At 42.6% G+C, this 17179-nt stretch overlaps 1 protein-coding gene across 1 annotated transcript in view; it reads right to left on the bottom strand.

The window, feature by feature from the left end:
* Positions 1 to 17179, bottom strand: part of LOC307121329 (anoctamin-9) — a 44813-nt gene that overhangs the window by 2841 nt on the left and 24793 nt on the right. The window contains exons 10-19 of the mRNA XM_079808857.1: positions 14651 to 14711; positions 14489 to 14571; positions 13678 to 13782; positions 13409 to 13576; positions 8951 to 8987; positions 8738 to 8849; positions 7960 to 8017; positions 7720 to 7817; positions 1924 to 2120; positions 1425 to 1577 (exon numbers count right to left, since the gene is read on the bottom strand). Of these exons, the coding sequence (XP_079664983.1) occupies positions 1425 to 1577; positions 1924 to 2120; positions 7720 to 7817; positions 7960 to 8017; positions 8738 to 8849; positions 8951 to 8987; positions 13409 to 13576; positions 13678 to 13782; positions 14489 to 14571; positions 14651 to 14711 (1072 nt within the window). The remainder of the gene's footprint in view (positions 1 to 1424; positions 1578 to 1923; positions 2121 to 7719; positions 7818 to 7959; positions 8018 to 8737; positions 8850 to 8950; positions 8988 to 13408; positions 13577 to 13677; positions 13783 to 14488; positions 14572 to 14650; positions 14712 to 17179) is intronic.

The following is a 17179-nucleotide window of genomic DNA, read 5'->3' on the forward strand; positions in this document are numbered from 1 at the left end:
TCTTTAGAAATTTAGACTGTACCTCTCCTAGAGCTTTAAAGCTACAACCTCCAAACTCGGCTCAGACGGTTCTGATTTAGTGAGCTATATCTTTTCAAACTGATCCGATTTCCTAAAAATCAAGATTAAAAATCATACAATTCCCATTTAGGGGGCCAAAACTTTAAAATGCCCCATTATGGTTTTTCGAATATTCCCTTTCATGCAGTGTGTAATATATAGATGTTTGTGAATGTAAACGTTCTGCAAAGTTGTAAAGTCGAAAGTGCGCGATAAATAAAGTTATCTCCCAAAAGAAAGAATCGACTCTGAATCGCCTTATGAGTCGTCTTTGTTTCAAATCTTTTCGCGTGACGGTTCTACTTCACTAGAAAAGACATTTGCATAATGTCCGCCTATGTTGTACACAGTTCGCCCGCGTGATGGTGAGGAATTACAGTTGAAACATCACATAATGTACCTCAAACTGAGTAGCATCACTGAGAAACGTCCTGCTCAAGGTTCAGGTTGGATAACTAGTTCTTCCAATGTTTCATCATCGATTCGGACTCGCGCTGGGATTGATGTAAAATGGACGTCATCGTTACTGTATTTACAGTGTGTACAATCGCTGAGCTTTAGGAAGCCTCCTGACGGAGCTGGAGTTCAGTTATGGGTTCAAATACACGCTGTATGCGGTAGACCAATCACAACAGACTAGGCCATCTGACCAATCAGAACAGAGCAGACCAATCACAACAGACTGGGCCATCTGACCAATGAGAGTAGAGCAGACCAATCACAACAGACTGGACCATCTGACCAATCAGAGCAGAGTAGCTCACGGAAAGGAGGGATTTTGAGATACTGATCCATTCTTCCATTGAGGTGATGTGCAATTTATAATGAGAAAGTTAAACTGTTTATTGATCTTTGATGCATGTAAACCTGTTGTAGGTGACCTCCAAAACAAAACTAGGAAATTTTAAAATAGCATAACAGTGGCACTTTAATACACTCTAATAGAGTACGCACACTTCATCCACTATGTATCGATCTCTGGCAAAGCCTAGCAACTAGCTTAGGACATGCTAGTGTGCTAAAACATGCTAGTAACATGCTAATTCATGCTAGAAGTGTGCTAAAACATGTTAGCAACATGCTAAATCATGCTAGCAATGTGTTTAAACATGCTAGCAACATGCTAATGCATGCTACCAAAGTGCTAAAACTTGTTAGCAACATATTAAATCATGATAAAACATGCTAGCAACACATTAAATCATGTTGACATGTAAATAAATCATGCTAACGTGTTAAAAAAACATTCTAGCATCATGCTAATTCATGCTAACAACTCAAACTGAATAAGCTCTTTGATATCAAACGATTTCTCATGATATGAACATTCTGTTTATAATCCCATGAGTTTTTTTCCCCCTCACCAATATTGTTAGCCTTCGTTGGTACTAGTCTGCGTTCAAGGCTGACCATCTTAATAGCATCCAATCGGATCTCAATGATGTTGTTTAGAAGAGCCAACAATGGAGCCAAAGGAAATGCCGCTACGAAGATAGTAGTAAAACTGAACTGCATCACTGGGGAGGTAAAAAAAAAACATCAACAAAAAACAGTGCAAATTTTAGACATCAGTGTTTGACAGGAAATATAAGCTTTGCAATGTATCCTCCTTAAAAGATCTCTAGAAGATCTCAATCATGACAAAATATGTAGGACGAGTTACTGGACAAGTTACTGGACAAAATGTAATAGCTACTTATGGTTAGGGATTTTAGTTATATCCCTATTTATCCCTATTTTATTGTCTTAGCAAACACCACTAGTAACCGGTTCTGGCAACAAACACACACACACACACACACACACACACACACACACAAAATGACGAGCATACATCTTCAAGCATATTTTCAAGATCTGTACCCATTTCCAAGAACTCATTAAAGAGGCTGAAGCAATCCGTTTCAATCAGGCTGTAGTTTCTTTGGAGGTCTTCGAGTTTGCAGTTTTCACAGAGTTCGGATCCTTCCTTGGCGCTCATACACTCCTTCCTATAGCATTTGGCACACCTTCTCCGCAGCTTCTGGGTCTTTTTCTTGTTCAGCCACCTCTTAAACCAGCTGTAGAAAAAGGATATAAATAGGTTTGTTACCTGTTATACGCTTACTGTATGCTACACAAAGTCCATGAAGCAGTTTAACACAGGGATTCATCATTCTGGTTCCTTAACTATTATTTTTAGTACTTGAAGATGAAATGGTCCTAACTATATAATAACATATGACCGAAATTCTACTTTCAGTAACATTTTAAGTCAAAATTGAACACACAATAGAAATCATACGTCATAAAAAACTATTCCCTTACGAGAGTACTCTCGTATTGCGTTTGCTAAACGCTATGGGGGAAATTCCTTTCCTCGAGATATTGAAGACAAATTTTTATCCAAAAATACCATGTACACGAACCAGCTGCATGCTGATTGGCTGTGCCGCTGCAACTGCAGCAACCTATGGCGAGACCGCGGGGCGGGACGGACCAATCAGGTCCTTCTAAATTCCCGCCACAAGGGGCAACAGAATTTGCATAGCCAAGGGTATATAAGACCCTGTCTCGCAAGGTTAGTCAAATTAATTCTTCTTCAGCGACATACGGAGCTCTCCCTTTCTCTCGTTCCGTCGTGCTGAGAAGCGCCGCGGACGGAGAATGTTATATCCCCGCCGCGGACATACGGAGCTCTCCTTTTCTCTCATTCCGTCGCGCTGAGAAGCGCCGCGGACAGAGAATGTTATATCCCCGCCGCGCTAATAGCGCCGCGGACATACGGGGCTCTTCACTCGCCTTCTCTCACTTCCGCCGCCCTGAAAATGGCCGCGGACAGAGAATGTTATACTGCCGCCGCCCTGATATGGCCGTGGACAGAGAATGCTAGAGTAGACAAGCGAACTCAGGCTGCTGGATATATCGAGAACGCGCTTACGTCACAGCCGTTCTCGCTGCAGCGCGCGCTTGCTGCCAAAGGTAAACAGCCTTATATGGAAGCGAGCGCTCTCTGCACAGCACGCGTTTGCTGATTAGAGCGCGTCATAACACGCGCTCTCCGTCTAGAGCATAACGGTGTCGTAAAATGGCTGCCAAGCTTGCGCCTTTTTCCCTCAATTATCACTTCTCCCAGTCCCCCTATTCAGGCGGCTGGAGTGGTTCAACACTGTAGGTAATGTGTCCACTACATAGTGTGCACTCCTGCATAAGCACTGTTAATTCAGTGCCACAAAATCACTCAATAAACCTGATATTCTCCCAGTTCCCTTAGTTCAGGTGACTGGAGATATAATATTGCAATAACTAGCTTGTGGTCAAACATGCTTGGTTGCACATTAACGCTGTTATGCGTTTACCTCTGTGAATTCGCTCGCTGGCGTACCCAGTGAGTACTCTAATGTAGTGGCGCCCATTATACAGTGCGCGCCACCACACATTATTTACAATGAATCAGAGCTTTTCTAGTGGCTAGGCAGACCCGCGTCTGCAGAGCACGCGCTATCCATTAGCCCTGCCGCTAACATGCACTAGGACTAATCCGCAAGAATGCGTCCACTTTACAGTAACACTATCCAAACACAGTGTTACGAGTTCATCTGTAGGCAGTGTGCCAACATCAAAGTTGTACCCCTACACTCAAGCACTTCCCTATGTTCCCCAGCTCCCTGCACTCAGGCGGCTGGAAACATTATTCCCACAATCGACGAGCCCGCAAACAAACGCGCTCGCCTGTACACATGCACCATTTCCCCGGCGACACAATTAAAGCGTTCGCCGCTATTCTGCGTTCTCCGGCCCCCTGCATTCAGGCGGCTGGGAACATTATTTCCACAGTCTACGAGCCCGTGAGCAACGTGCTCTCCTGTACACAAACACAATCCCCTTGGTAAGCGTCACTTCCACGGCGACCCAAATAAGGCGTGCGTCACCATTCAGTGCACGCCGCCTCTCACAGTGCTACTAGCACAATGCAACCGGGCTAACAGGTCCCTGTTACTCAGTGACCCGCCCCACAAATTAATTCAACCCTTGGCTTCTATAACAAGGTTACTCGCTACAGTTCGCTCGCAGACCAGACAGCGGTGAGAAGCAACATGAGTCACGTGCTTCAAACCAAAATATCAAACTGTTAAATAAAGGGAGCGGTGGAAACCATGCACCCCTCACAGAGCGAGTCAGGCTTTTACAGTCGCTACTTCCTTGTGCCAAAAGAAGGGTGGTGGTCTCAGGCCATTCTAGATCTCAGACATCTGAACAAGCCCTTATGAAGCGCCCGTTCAAAATGTTGAAAATAAAACAAATCCTCGCGCGCATTCGCCCGGGAGATGGGTTTTTCACTGTGGATCTAGAGGATGCCTTTTTCCACATACAAATAGCCTCCCATCGCAGGCCATTTTGAGATTCGCCTTCGAGGGGAAAGTTTACCAAAACAGGGTGTTACCCTCTGGTCTATCTCTGGCTCCCCGCACGTTTATGAAGTGCATGGAAGCGGCGCTAACCCCGCTGATGCTTCGGGGAATGAGAAATCTCAACTATCTCAACGACGGGCTCATAATAGCTCAGTAAAAGAAATACAGTTATTAAACCACAGATCTTGGCTTCTCAACCATTTAGAATGCTTGGGACTCAGAATCAACATGGCAAAGAGTTCATTGTCTCCCGCACAGAAAGTTTCTTTTCTGGGAACAGTGTTGGACTCACTGCAGATGAACGCGCGACTGACGTCACAGCGCGCGCTCTCTGTTCAGAACCGAGCAGTTTCCCTCAGGTCCGGTGCACTCACTCCTCTCAAACACTTTCAGAGGATGTTGGGTCTCATGGCCTCGCCGCGTTCCAGCTCACGCATGGCTCTCGGGCCGATTGCAAATCAAGGTAGACCACAGATGTGTGTTGGCTCTGGCCCCTTGGAAAAATCCCGTCTGGTAACAGACGGGCGTGAGTTTGGGCACTGTTACGAAGTGGAAAGTTCTCTGGTCAGACTCGGAGAGGAGCCTTCACATAAACTGTCTAGAGATGAAAGCGGTCACACTATCGCTAAGAGCTTTCCTTCCGTACATAAAGCACCACCATGTCCTGGTCCGAACGGACAGCAGGTCGGTGGTAGCCTATATAAATCGCCAGGGCGGTCTGAAATCTATCGATCTGCACGCAATGGCGGAAAAAGTCCTAATATGGGCAAAGCACAACCTGAGCTCGCTGAGAGCGACTCATGTGCCAGGCATTCTGAATTGGGTCCGGACATGCTGTCCAGGGACAAAGTGTCCCCAGCACAGTGGTCTCTTCACCCACATACGATTCAGACAATTTGGGGCAGGTTTGGAGAGGCAAAAGTAGATCTTTTCGCCTCACAAGACAATGCTCAATGCCGAATATAATTCTCCAAGCACAAGGATGCGTTGGCTCACGAATGGCCCAACCTTCCTCTTTATGCTTTGCCCCCAATCTCAATATTACCTCAGGTCATAGAGAGGATCAGGGAGAGCAAATGCGCTGTGCTTTTAATAGCCCCGCTTTGGAGAAGTCAACCTTGGTTCTCACCACTGAGTCAGATGTCAGATACAGACCTTCTCATGCAGACAGAACGGCAGATCTGGCATCCCCGTCCCGATCTATGGGCGCTTCATGTCTGGCCCATCAACGGGTACATGAGAACCTCTCTGAAAATGTATTGAATACTATTACTGAAGCTAGAGCCCCCGCGACCAGGCGGCTCTATTCAGGCAAATGGTCAGTCTTTTCGGACTGGTGTAAAGCACGAAGTCTGACCCCGCATGATTGTGAAGTGTCAGAAGTGCTGACTTTTTTACAAGAGCTTCTGGACGCGGGTCGTTCCCCCTCCACGCTCAAAGTTTATGTGGCCGCTATAGCAGCGTATCACATTCAAGTGAACGGACTGTCACTGGGAAAGAACGATCTCATTGTTCGCTTCCTTAAAGGGGCTAGAAGGCTTCACCCACCTCGCCCCCCTTCAGTCCCTATATGGGACCTGTCCAGGGTCCTGGATGCCATGAAGAGCTCTACATTCGAGCCTCTGCATTCGGTGAGCTTAAAGCTCCTGTCACTAAAGACCGCTTTTCTGTTGGCTATCGCATCAGTTAAGCGAGTGGGTGATCTGCACGCGCTCTCAGTGAGCGCCTCTTGTCTGGAATTTGGGCCAAACGACTCCAAAGTCGTCCTCAAACCAAGGCATGGATATGTACCTGAAGTGCTTTCAACTCCGTTCAGAGCACAGGTCATTTCACTTTCAGCACTTTCATCATTGTTAGATGAAGAAGATGCTAATTTGCTCTGTCCTGTCAGAGCGCTGAGGATATACATAGAGCGTTCCGCTGCTTAGGCAAACTGAACAGCTCTTTGTATGCTTTGGCGGCCACACCCGAGGGTGCGCGGTTACAAAGCAGACCTTGTCACGATGGATAGTGGATGCTATCTCACTGGCCTATGAGTCTAAAGATCTCAGCTGCCCTTTAGGCAACAAAGCCCATTCTACTAGAGGCATGGCCTCTTCGTGGGCTTGGTCTACTGGCATTCTCTGAATGATATCAGTACGGCGGCAGGCTGGGCCTCCCCGTCCACTTTTATCAGATTTTATCATTTAGATGTCCCGGCCTTACAGGCTGGGCTTCTTGCGGTGTAACAGATTTAACCCCTTAAGGCTCGAAAAGTCCAGTCTGGGTTAAATATTGTATAAGTCATAGCACATTCCTTATACGGCTCGAATTATCTGGCCATTCACTATTCTTGGCCCGACTATGTCTGGTCTATACATATATTTTACTACACGTATCTCGTGTGTCATTCACATTAAGGGCCCGACTCAGGTCTAGCTCATATTGGGACTTCATGATATCATATTACGGGCCCACCTAGGTTGGCCTGGGTTTGGTGTCGTCGGCTTTAGAGCCGTTAAGCAAGCACGGTGTTTTGCATTGGTCCCCCATAGCGTTTAGCAAACGCAATACGAGAGTACTCTCGTAAGGGAACGCTTCGGTTACTAACGTAACCTCGGTTCCCTAAGATGAGGGAACGAGTATTGCGTTTGCTTGACCGTGCTTTGCTTGCTCGGGAGTCGCTTCAGTCGATTAACCTGACTAACCTTGCTCAGCGCGACGGAACGAGAGAAAGGGAGAGCTCCGTATGTCCACGGCGGGGATATAACATTCTCTGTCCGCTGGTAGCGTTTCGACGGCGGGCTTCGATCCAGAGCTTAGCGAGGGCAACTCGCTGAAGAAGAATTAATTTGACTAACCTTGCGAGACAGGGTCTTATATACCCTTGGCTATGCAAATTCTGTTGCCCCTTGTGGCGGTAATTTAGAAGGACCTGATTGGTCCGTCCCGCCCCGCGGTCTTGCCATAGGTTGCAGCAGTTGCAGCGGCACAGCCAATCAGCACGCAGCTGCTTCCTGCTGAGAGCTGTGCAGCTGCACTGCGTGTACATGGTATTTTTGGATAAAAATTTTGCTTCAATATCTCGAGGAAAGGAATTTCCCCCATAGCGTTTAGCAAACGCAATACTCGTTCCCTCATCTTAGGGAACCGAGGTTACGTTAGTAACCGAAGCGTTATATGGAATAAGATATGGAACTGGTTCTGAATAAGATCTTGATTTCCGACACCAGTGTTAAATGAGAAAAAGCACAGACCATACAAAGACAATAAAAAAAGTTCCACTTACGGACCAGAATATTCAAAGATATTGTTGAAGATCTGTTTAAGTACCATGATAATAGACATCTGAATGAACAAATCTGTGAGACAGCCACTTGGGTGACACTGAATGGAAAACAATTTAATATAGCATAAAAATGAGTGTAAACAAGGACAGTCATTTAAAAAAGTATAATAATATGTGAAACATAAAATATAGTAGAGAAGTGTTTATTTATAGCACACTGTAAAATGATGATGGCCACACCTCCTCCAGTCTCCATCTGCCAGATATCCTTGTATATCCACCAGGGTGACCATTAATTCTGAAACACAAATAAATTTTAAGTGTATTAATTTTGCTGACAGTTAATTTTTTTTATAGTAAAATTGTAGATGAAATACCGCTCAACTGTAGCCTAGAAATCTAGATGCACCCTAGCGGCAGCAAATCTAATTTGAAGCCAGGGCGTCTAGCAACTCTCTGTTGGCTTGCGAGCTTGAAAAAACAAATTCTAGTCAGGCCAATCACATCGTGTATAGAGTCGGTGGGCGGGCTTAACATAATGACGGCAGAGTTGCCGCGGTTCTGTGTGCTACTTGTAAACAAAGAAGCGGGCGAACAGCGGTCTTTCGAATCGACTTTGGCTGCGACTCTGGAAGACTTTGAGTTCTGCTTTTCTTTGAGAGTTCTGTGTTCTGAGTTTTGCCGACCGGATACGGCGAAAGTTTAATCTATCAACTAGCTCCGCTTCACCTTCTTCGTTGCTCTGGTTGGTTGTAGCGCAACAACCGTTTATCCCACCCCTTGTCAGACTAATCTCAACTGCACTGTACAGTATAACTGTCAAAGCATTTGACACGGCTACACAAAACTAATACTGACAAAATCATATGTGTGTCCTTGTATTTTTTGTGTTTTATCTGGTAAAGGCTGATATTCATTTTAAGAAATGTAAGAAATATAACAATGGGATTACTGTCCAAACAGAGTCATTTATAGAAATCAGTATAATATAATATAAACTATTAATGGTCAATGCTACCTTCCCAGAAAGAATGCTGTGTACATGAGAGAGGAGAACATTGTAAAGAACTGGAATATGAACATCTTCACTGTAAAACTCCTTTCAATGGCAGTATGCGAGTGCTTGTTCTCTGCAAGCAAAGAGAAAAAAACAGTATTGTAGTAAGTGTTTTATATAACAAACAAAATAAAAATGTCCGACAATTAAATCCACAAACCGTGTTCCACTGACCTATTTCACTCAGCTTCATGGCTACATGACAATTTACCTGAAGAAAAAAAGAATAATTACATGGTTACAACTATTGTTACCATAAGCCAAAAGAGATATAAGCTCTGTTCCAAATTGTATTGCCTCACAGCACACGCGATGCAAAGGCTGTTTCAAAACAGGCAACTTAATGAAACCGCATGCATATTAGAGAATTGTGTTGTTAGCTTTATAACACGCTAATATCAATCTCTATTGGAAGTCTTCAATACAGAGAGCTATTTGTGTGATGTGCAGAGTTGATATATTATATATGATATAGTTGTGGTCAGAATTAATTGTCACCCCTGATGGCTGTAAAAAAAAATCTGCATTGTTAAAATAACAACATGTCCCCCAACCAATACACCTACACTCACCTAAAGGATTATTAGGAACACCATACTAATACTGTGTTTGACCCCTTTCGCCTTCAGAACTGCCTTAATTCTACGTGGCATTGATTCAACAAGGTGCTGAAAGCATTCTTTAGAAATGTTGGCCCATATTGATAGGATAGCATCTTGCAGTTGATGGAGATTTGTGGGATGCACATCCAGGGCACGAAGCTCCCGTTCCACCACATCCCAAAGATGCTCTATTGGGTTGAGATCTGGTGACTGTGGGGGCCATTTTAGTACAGTGAACTCATTGTCATGTTCAAGAAACCAATTTGAAATGATTCGAGCTTTGTGACATGGTGCATTATCCTGCTGGAAGTAGCCATCAGAGGATGGGGACATGGTGGTCATAAAGGGATGGACATGGTCAGAAACAATGCTCATGTAGGCCGTGGCATTTAAACGATGCCCAATTGGCACTAAGGGGCCTAAAGTGTGCCAAGAAAACATCCCCCACACCATTATACCACTACCACCAGCCTGCACAGTGGTAACAAGGCATGATGGTTCTCATTCTGTTTACGCCAAATTCTGACTCTACCATCTGAATGTCTCAACAGAAATCGAGACTCATCAGACCAGGCAACATTTTTCCAGTCTTCAACTGTCCAATTTTGGTGAGCTTGTGCAAATTGTAGCCTCTTTTTCCTATTTGTAGTGGAGATGAGTGGTACCCAGTGGGGTCTTCTGCTGTTGTAGCCCATCCGCCTCAAGGTTGTGTGTGTTGTGTCTTCACAAATGCTTTGCTGCATACCTCGGTTGTAACGAGTGGTTATTTCAGCTTGAATCAGTCGGCCCATTCTCCTCTGACCTCTAGCATCAACAAGGCATTTTCGCCCACAGGACTGCCGCATACTGGATGTTTTTCCCTTTTCACACCATTCTTTGCAAACCCTAGAAATGGTTGTGCGTGAAAATCCCAGTAACTGAGCAGATTGTGAAATACTCAGACCGGCCCGTCTGGCACCAACAACCATGCCACGCTCAAAATTGCTTAAATCACCTTTCTTTCCCATTCTGACATTCAGTTTGGAGTTCAGGAGATTGTCTTGACCAGGACCACACCCCTAAATGCATTGAAGCAACTGCCATGTGATTGGTTGATTAGATAATTGCATTAATGAGAAATTGAATAGGTGTTCCTAATAATCCTTTAGGTGAGTGTATATAGGTGGTTTGTCACTTCCCTGAAATACGACCCATAGGAGCGTTTACTAAAGTTGCGCCCCGATCGCCAAGGCGCTACTGTAAAAAAGAACGTGGGAACAACTTGCGGTGAAGCCGCGGAAGAAGTATACCAATGGTATTTTGTGTGCTAGTTAGTGAAGAGGCTAAGTGTTTTTCGGATCATTGGCAAGGTTTCGAAATTTAAATTTTTTATCAGATGTTGCCACAAGGGTTAAGTGAAGGCTACTGGGAAGCAACATGAATGACACACTAAACATTTCAGTTTAGTACATTTATTAGTTAATTAATAATGTCACAATACAATAAACAATACGATTTCCGTGCCCTTAATTGTCCTTACTTCACTGACCTTCCACAAAAGTGCTGCTGCATGACTACAACAGTGTCCTGGCCCTAATACATGAACAACCCATGCCTTGTGATGGGATACGAGTAGGCTCAGGCTCGGCTCAATGTCCACTTTTAGATGGTTTCCGACAGATACTGATACGCCTCTGAGCTTTTCAAATTGCTCATCGCCGTACCATCACAGGCTACTAAATCTAGAACATCGCTAAAAATGCTACCGTACGTGATACGAGGCCACTTCTTCACGTCATCCTCCCAACCAACTACCGCGGAGGGTAAAGGCCAATTTATACTTCTGCGTCGAGTGCACGCAGAGGGTACGGCGTACCCTACGCATAGACGCGTTGGATACGCCGTACCCTACGCCGTAGCCTGACGCGCACCTCTCCAAAAATGTAACAACGCGTCAATTCTACGCGGACCGCAAGCGCTGTGATTGGTCTGCCAGAACCCTTCCCTCAGGTCAATAAATAAATAAAAAATCTGCGATAGGAGTGTGTGTGTGTGTGTGTCCAGAAATTGGATGATAGTTCCTTACGTCTGCTATAACACACTATTTTGCAGTCCAGCGATTCTTTATGGTAGTAAATAAATACATAGATCCGCTGAATATAGTTTATTTATTTTCTCATTAAAACCAAAGATGTTAATCAGTAATTGTATATCAAGAACAGGGACACATTAGGGTATATTTCGTGAATGAAGTCTCCGCAACAACAATCGCTTGCTGAGCCACCGCTGCTGAAAACAGCGGCCACGAGCTCCGCATAGTTTCACAAATGCATTCCAGCGCCAGATCGCCTTATTTAACTTTACTAATCAACTAGAGATGCTAAATTTGTATTAGATACAACAACTCAAGCTGCAAGAAAAGCCGCTCTCTCACTGCTGCTGATATTCCGACATGAATGTACAGATTCTACACATCAAGCTGCTTCTTCTTCGGCTGTTGTCTTGATTACACCAACATGCCCGAGGACACTGCCTTCTAGTGTCTGCATGTGGAATTGCACATTGACGCAGACAACAGCGCAGAAGTATAAATGCTCACGACGGCGTCGGCTACGCGCGTAGCCTACGGCGTACACTACGGCGTACACTCGACGCAGAAGTATAAATGGGCCTTAAAGGTACTGTTGTTTCACCCTTTTGAAAGTTTGTTGAGGTTGTGTTCCCACATCGTTAGCAAATCTGGATAGCTTGAATGACTGTCAACTGTTGAATGTCAATAAGCTATGCTTCCATCCACCTATTTTTATGCGCATTTTGGGATATCGCATCAAAAAATGCTAAATGGAAACGCCAAGATGCGCATGAATTCTATAAATGCGCATAAAAAAACATATGCGCTCGTTTAAGTTATGTGGATCTCTATTAATTTAAGGAGTGCTGGTCTTGTCTGGTCTCAACACACATTGGTCTTGGTATTGTCTTGGTCTCAAACCCCTCAAAGTCTTGGTCTTGTCTTGGTCTCAACACACATTGGTCTTGGTCTTGACTACAACACTAGGAGTTGGTATGCTGTTCCCCAGAGCGTCAACTCCTAACGCTGTGAGGAGTTCCCTCGAAAGGGAACGTCTTGTTTTTAAATGTAACTCGGCTCCCTGAGAAGTGAAAGAGATGCTGCGTCTATTTGCCATACTTCAGGCATCCCTGCTCGTCTTTCTTCAAACAAACTGAATCTGGGGACATAATAATGCAGATGTCCTTTTATTCACGCTAGATCACATAAGCTCTTTGACTGCTAATAGAATTGCCATGATAGCAAACATGCTTCAGACATTGGCACATAGCGTCAGCTCCATAGACTGTAAAAAAATATGGACGTAGTGTCCGTGACGTCATCCATAGGATTCCGAAGTGCAGTTTTGAAGCGTAAAGGAGGGACGAGCTGGCCGTTACTCCCGGATAACAGAAGATGGGCAAAGAGGCGGGACATGGGCGGAGCTGAGGTGACGTGATGACTAACAGACAACAGACAAACGACAATCCATCTGTCACTCGAAGTGGCCACACCCTTAATTATGCAGAACTTTAAGGCTTTATATAATGTAAACGAATGAGTTATAAAAAATTCACCCCCCTCACAGTCGTCATGAAGGGCAAAATTAGCCGTATAGACCAAAACCATAATTTGCACCAGGCTGTAATCATGTTTTAATCTGCTGTAAAGTTGGGCATTTTAACATGGAGCTCAATGAGATTCTGCTCCTTCTGGAGTCTGTGGCCAGTCGATGAATTGCAGTTTAAGTCACTTCCGTATTGGCTTCAAGAGAAACTGCGGGAGGTTGCCGCTTGATCAGCTCTTGACACAGCATCTCGTTCCCTTCTCAGGAAACCAAGTTACCCATGTAACCGAAACATTGCCATATACCTCTAAAATTATAGGAAATATTGAAATAGGAAGTACATAAACACAGGAAAGAAAACTACACTGATTGGGTATTTAAAAATAAGACAACCCATCTGTTCTCTGAAAATAGTGGGAGGTTTGGGAGCTTACCCGAGTCATGACGGTGATGGTGATGTAGTGAAGCACAGCTCCGAGCATCAGGGCAACTGTTTGGGAATTCTCAGTAATGACCGGCCAAGAACTGTTTTCGGCCAACAGTACAGTAGCAATCACTCGAAACACAACCAGGACATGCGTCAAACCAATGATGGTCAGCAACTGATAACACATCACCACAGACACCAACAAAGCGAGTTAGCCATACATTTATTACAAATATATCTGTCTTTATGAGAGTAAAGTCAATATGGGTTTCTTACCATGAGTGTGACTAAAACCAGTACTATAGTGGACCGTAGATAAGAGTGCCTGTGTATCTTGGGTTCACAGTTTGCATTATTCACAATCTCCAAAATCAACTCCTCCTGCATGGACCAAGTGCATAAAAAATGACATGTTATAAACTTTTAACTGATCAGGCATAACATTATGACCTATATTAATGTCCGGGAACACCCCACAAGAGCTGCAGTTTTGGAGATGCTCTGACCCAGTCGTCTAGCCATCACAATTTGGCCCTTGTCAAACTCGCTCAAATCCTTACACTTGCCTAATTGTCCTGCTTTTAACACATCAACTTTGAGGACAAAATGTTCACTTGCTGCCTAATATATCCCACCCACTAACAGGTGATGAAGAGATCATCAGTGTTATTCACTTGTGAGTTTACCGGCACGGAAAGTAAGCAACCGAGTTTGATGGAGTGTAACACAGAACTTTTCAGAACAGTGTGGCTCTATGCAAATACCTCTACTTGAGACTTAAGTCTGTCATTGACAAGACGGAGGCATTTAGCTTATTGTTGAGGTTTTTTTCAACAAGTACACACACTAAAAGAAGTAATTGTATGTTCCAATTTTACTTTACACCAGTCATTAGGTCTGTGACCCTCATAACGTTTGTGCCAGATACTGTTCAAATCTGATAGTTGCTATTGCCCCCTTAAATAGATTTAATGTAGTTTAATATGTTTTATTAGTGTAGCCAGCTGCTTGGAAAAATACAATTCCCATTTGTTAACTCAACAGTGTAATGTTGTATGATGTACTGTAGTTACAGAGACAGTAATACCTCTTCCTCACACCAGTCAAAGACCTTCCATGCACACACGTAAGACGATCTGTGACGCTTCCAGAACTCCAGAAACACAGTGGCTGTGAAGAAGACCATAACATCTGACATAACATTGATCCAATCCAACTTAAAAGAGGTTAGCGCTGTTGTTGAACTTACCCCACACAGCCATGAACATGGCGAATGCCACGGTTCCCTCATTATCAAACAGAAGGCTCACCTGCACATGTGACCCAAAGACACAGTGTCAGCATATTTTAAAACACTTTAACCTTTATTTAAAAAAAAGGGCAAACTTTGGCCAATGAACTTTGGCCAATGCTCTGGCACGCTTCTCTGAAAGTTGAACAAACGTTCTACTAGTAATGTTATTAGAACGTTTGTTCAAACTTTAATACCATTCTCAAAATGTTAGCACAGATTAAAAAAGCAAACATTATTTATACATCACTCTACTTATATTTTCAGTATGAAACTGAAAGAACGTTTTTTTAAACATTACTTACTTTTTGTTTCAGGACACTCAGAGAACCTTCAAAACTAACATTCTCATATGTTGTGCAAAATTATTAAATTAAACGTTCTCTTAATGTTTTCCCTACATAAACATTTAAAATACTGGATATTAAGAGAACTTTCAGAAATAACGTTTTCTTAACTTAAACATAACATTAGCAAACTGTTCTTAGTATATTTTTTTATTGTTTATTTTTTTGATGGGGGATTGGAACTTGTTGTCAAGGTTTACCAGTTCACTAAACATAAAAGTATACAACTTTTCTAAGATATATATATATATATACATAACTAAGAAAATGTAGATAAAAGCTGGAATACACTACACAATTTTTGCCCCGATTTGCTGTCTAGATGATTTGATAATATTTGCCAAAAATATGCACCTAAAAGAATATGTCTGCAGATTTTGGGCAGTCGGAGTTGACAGACTTCACAGAAAATTGCGTAGTTTATGATGGGCACAGACTTCAGACTGTGATTCCATCAAAACAAATTTGATATTTTGAACTGATTTTAACATATATGGCGCATGGCTATTGAAACCGAAGCCGTCCTCATTCTATCAGTGTTATACAAAAATATAATACAAATACAACAACAACACATAACTAAATGAATAACATGCGTAACAAATTAGCCTCAATTTTAGACTCATCAGGATAGATAAAGCAACTGACTGCGCCTCTGTTTTTTTCTTTTTTGTGCCAACTACTGCCATGAGGCGCGTGTTTCTGAGTGAGTTTGTTGTGTTCAGAACGATTTGAACATCTGGTAGTGCATGATCCTATGTCGTTTAGTATATGATGCCCAGTTTTCACTATAACCAGTTACAAAGTCGGCAAGTGTATGATGCCTAGTGATGTCTAATCTGTTCAGATTGTAAAATTCCTTTAGTTTATTCCAGAAGAAACTTATTTGAGTTAATTAGGATAATCTGGAGACAGTAGTTTCATAAACCCAGAAGTAATGTTTTGCATTTCAAAAGTACATTTTACTGTGCACTTTCTAGGCATAATGCACTCTTCTGCGTAGTAACTGTAATGCAGATTATGGCCAGGTGGGGGGGCTGGAGATTAAGAGGGTTGGTGAGGAAAAAAAGAGATATAAAGAGTTGTCTGGTTTCATCCTGAGAGTTGTGTCCTTGAATACGTAGTATAGAGGAACAGTCTGTGATGCTAAATCGGACGTCAATAAATATAAATATAAATATAACAAATAGTGCTAATATGCACTCACAGTTTGCTGTACTACTTCAGAAAAAAATCATATTCATTTATCTCCATACCAAAATCTCAGTTGGCCAAACAGTGATTCAGTTTTTCTGGAACATAAACTCCCTCGCACTTTTTAACAAATCCTTCCCTTGCGAAAACTTATTTCATTTCATGTTGATCATATTTTTTCTTTTTCTTTTTTTTGCAATTTTGGAGATTTTTTAATTATTTTTATTTGTATATTTTATTTACCTATGAATGACTGTATTTTATCAATAAATAATCATCTAAGCACATTCAACACATTCTTTCGACTTAAATTCAAAATAATAATTTCAACCGAAATGCTGCATTCACACCAAACGCAAATAAAGCGTCACATTCGCATCTATCACGTCTAGTAGGAGACCTGAACATTTTGAATCCATTCGCGCGTCCACAGCCAAAAGGCTCGCTCTCACTCCTGTAGGCCTATGTATATTTTAGGCTACAATAAAACAAAATATGTCATAAAACACCACTCTGCCCCTTTTCATTTTCATTAAAAAAATATTAAACATTAATAGCCACACAAATGTGGTTCAGGCAACGCGTACCTGTATTATCTTCACTGCATGTATATTTATAACAGATGAAATATAAAACAACCATGCCTCTTTTTGTTTACATTTAAAAATATAAATATTAAACACATTAACATGTGGTTCAGACAATAAGTGTGCATATATATGATTATCACTAATAAAATTAAATATGACATAAACACAACCCAGTCTATTTTTGTTAATTGTCAGTTTGTGTGATCAATAATAGTCATTATAAAAGTATAAGTAAAAGGTATAAGAAGCTATACAATAAATAAAGCTAACAATTCAGTCAAACAAAGTCAGAGCTAGTAGGCGACAACGCTTGAAAATAAAGTTATGAAACTTCTCTTTGCCCTCAGTCAAAACGA

The sequence above is a fragment of the Gobio gobio genome (assembly GCF_949357685.1).
Source record: "Gobio gobio genome assembly, chromosome: 25".
In the NCBI taxonomy this organism is placed as follows: Eukaryota; Metazoa; Chordata; class Actinopteri; order Cypriniformes; family Gobionidae; genus Gobio; species Gobio gobio.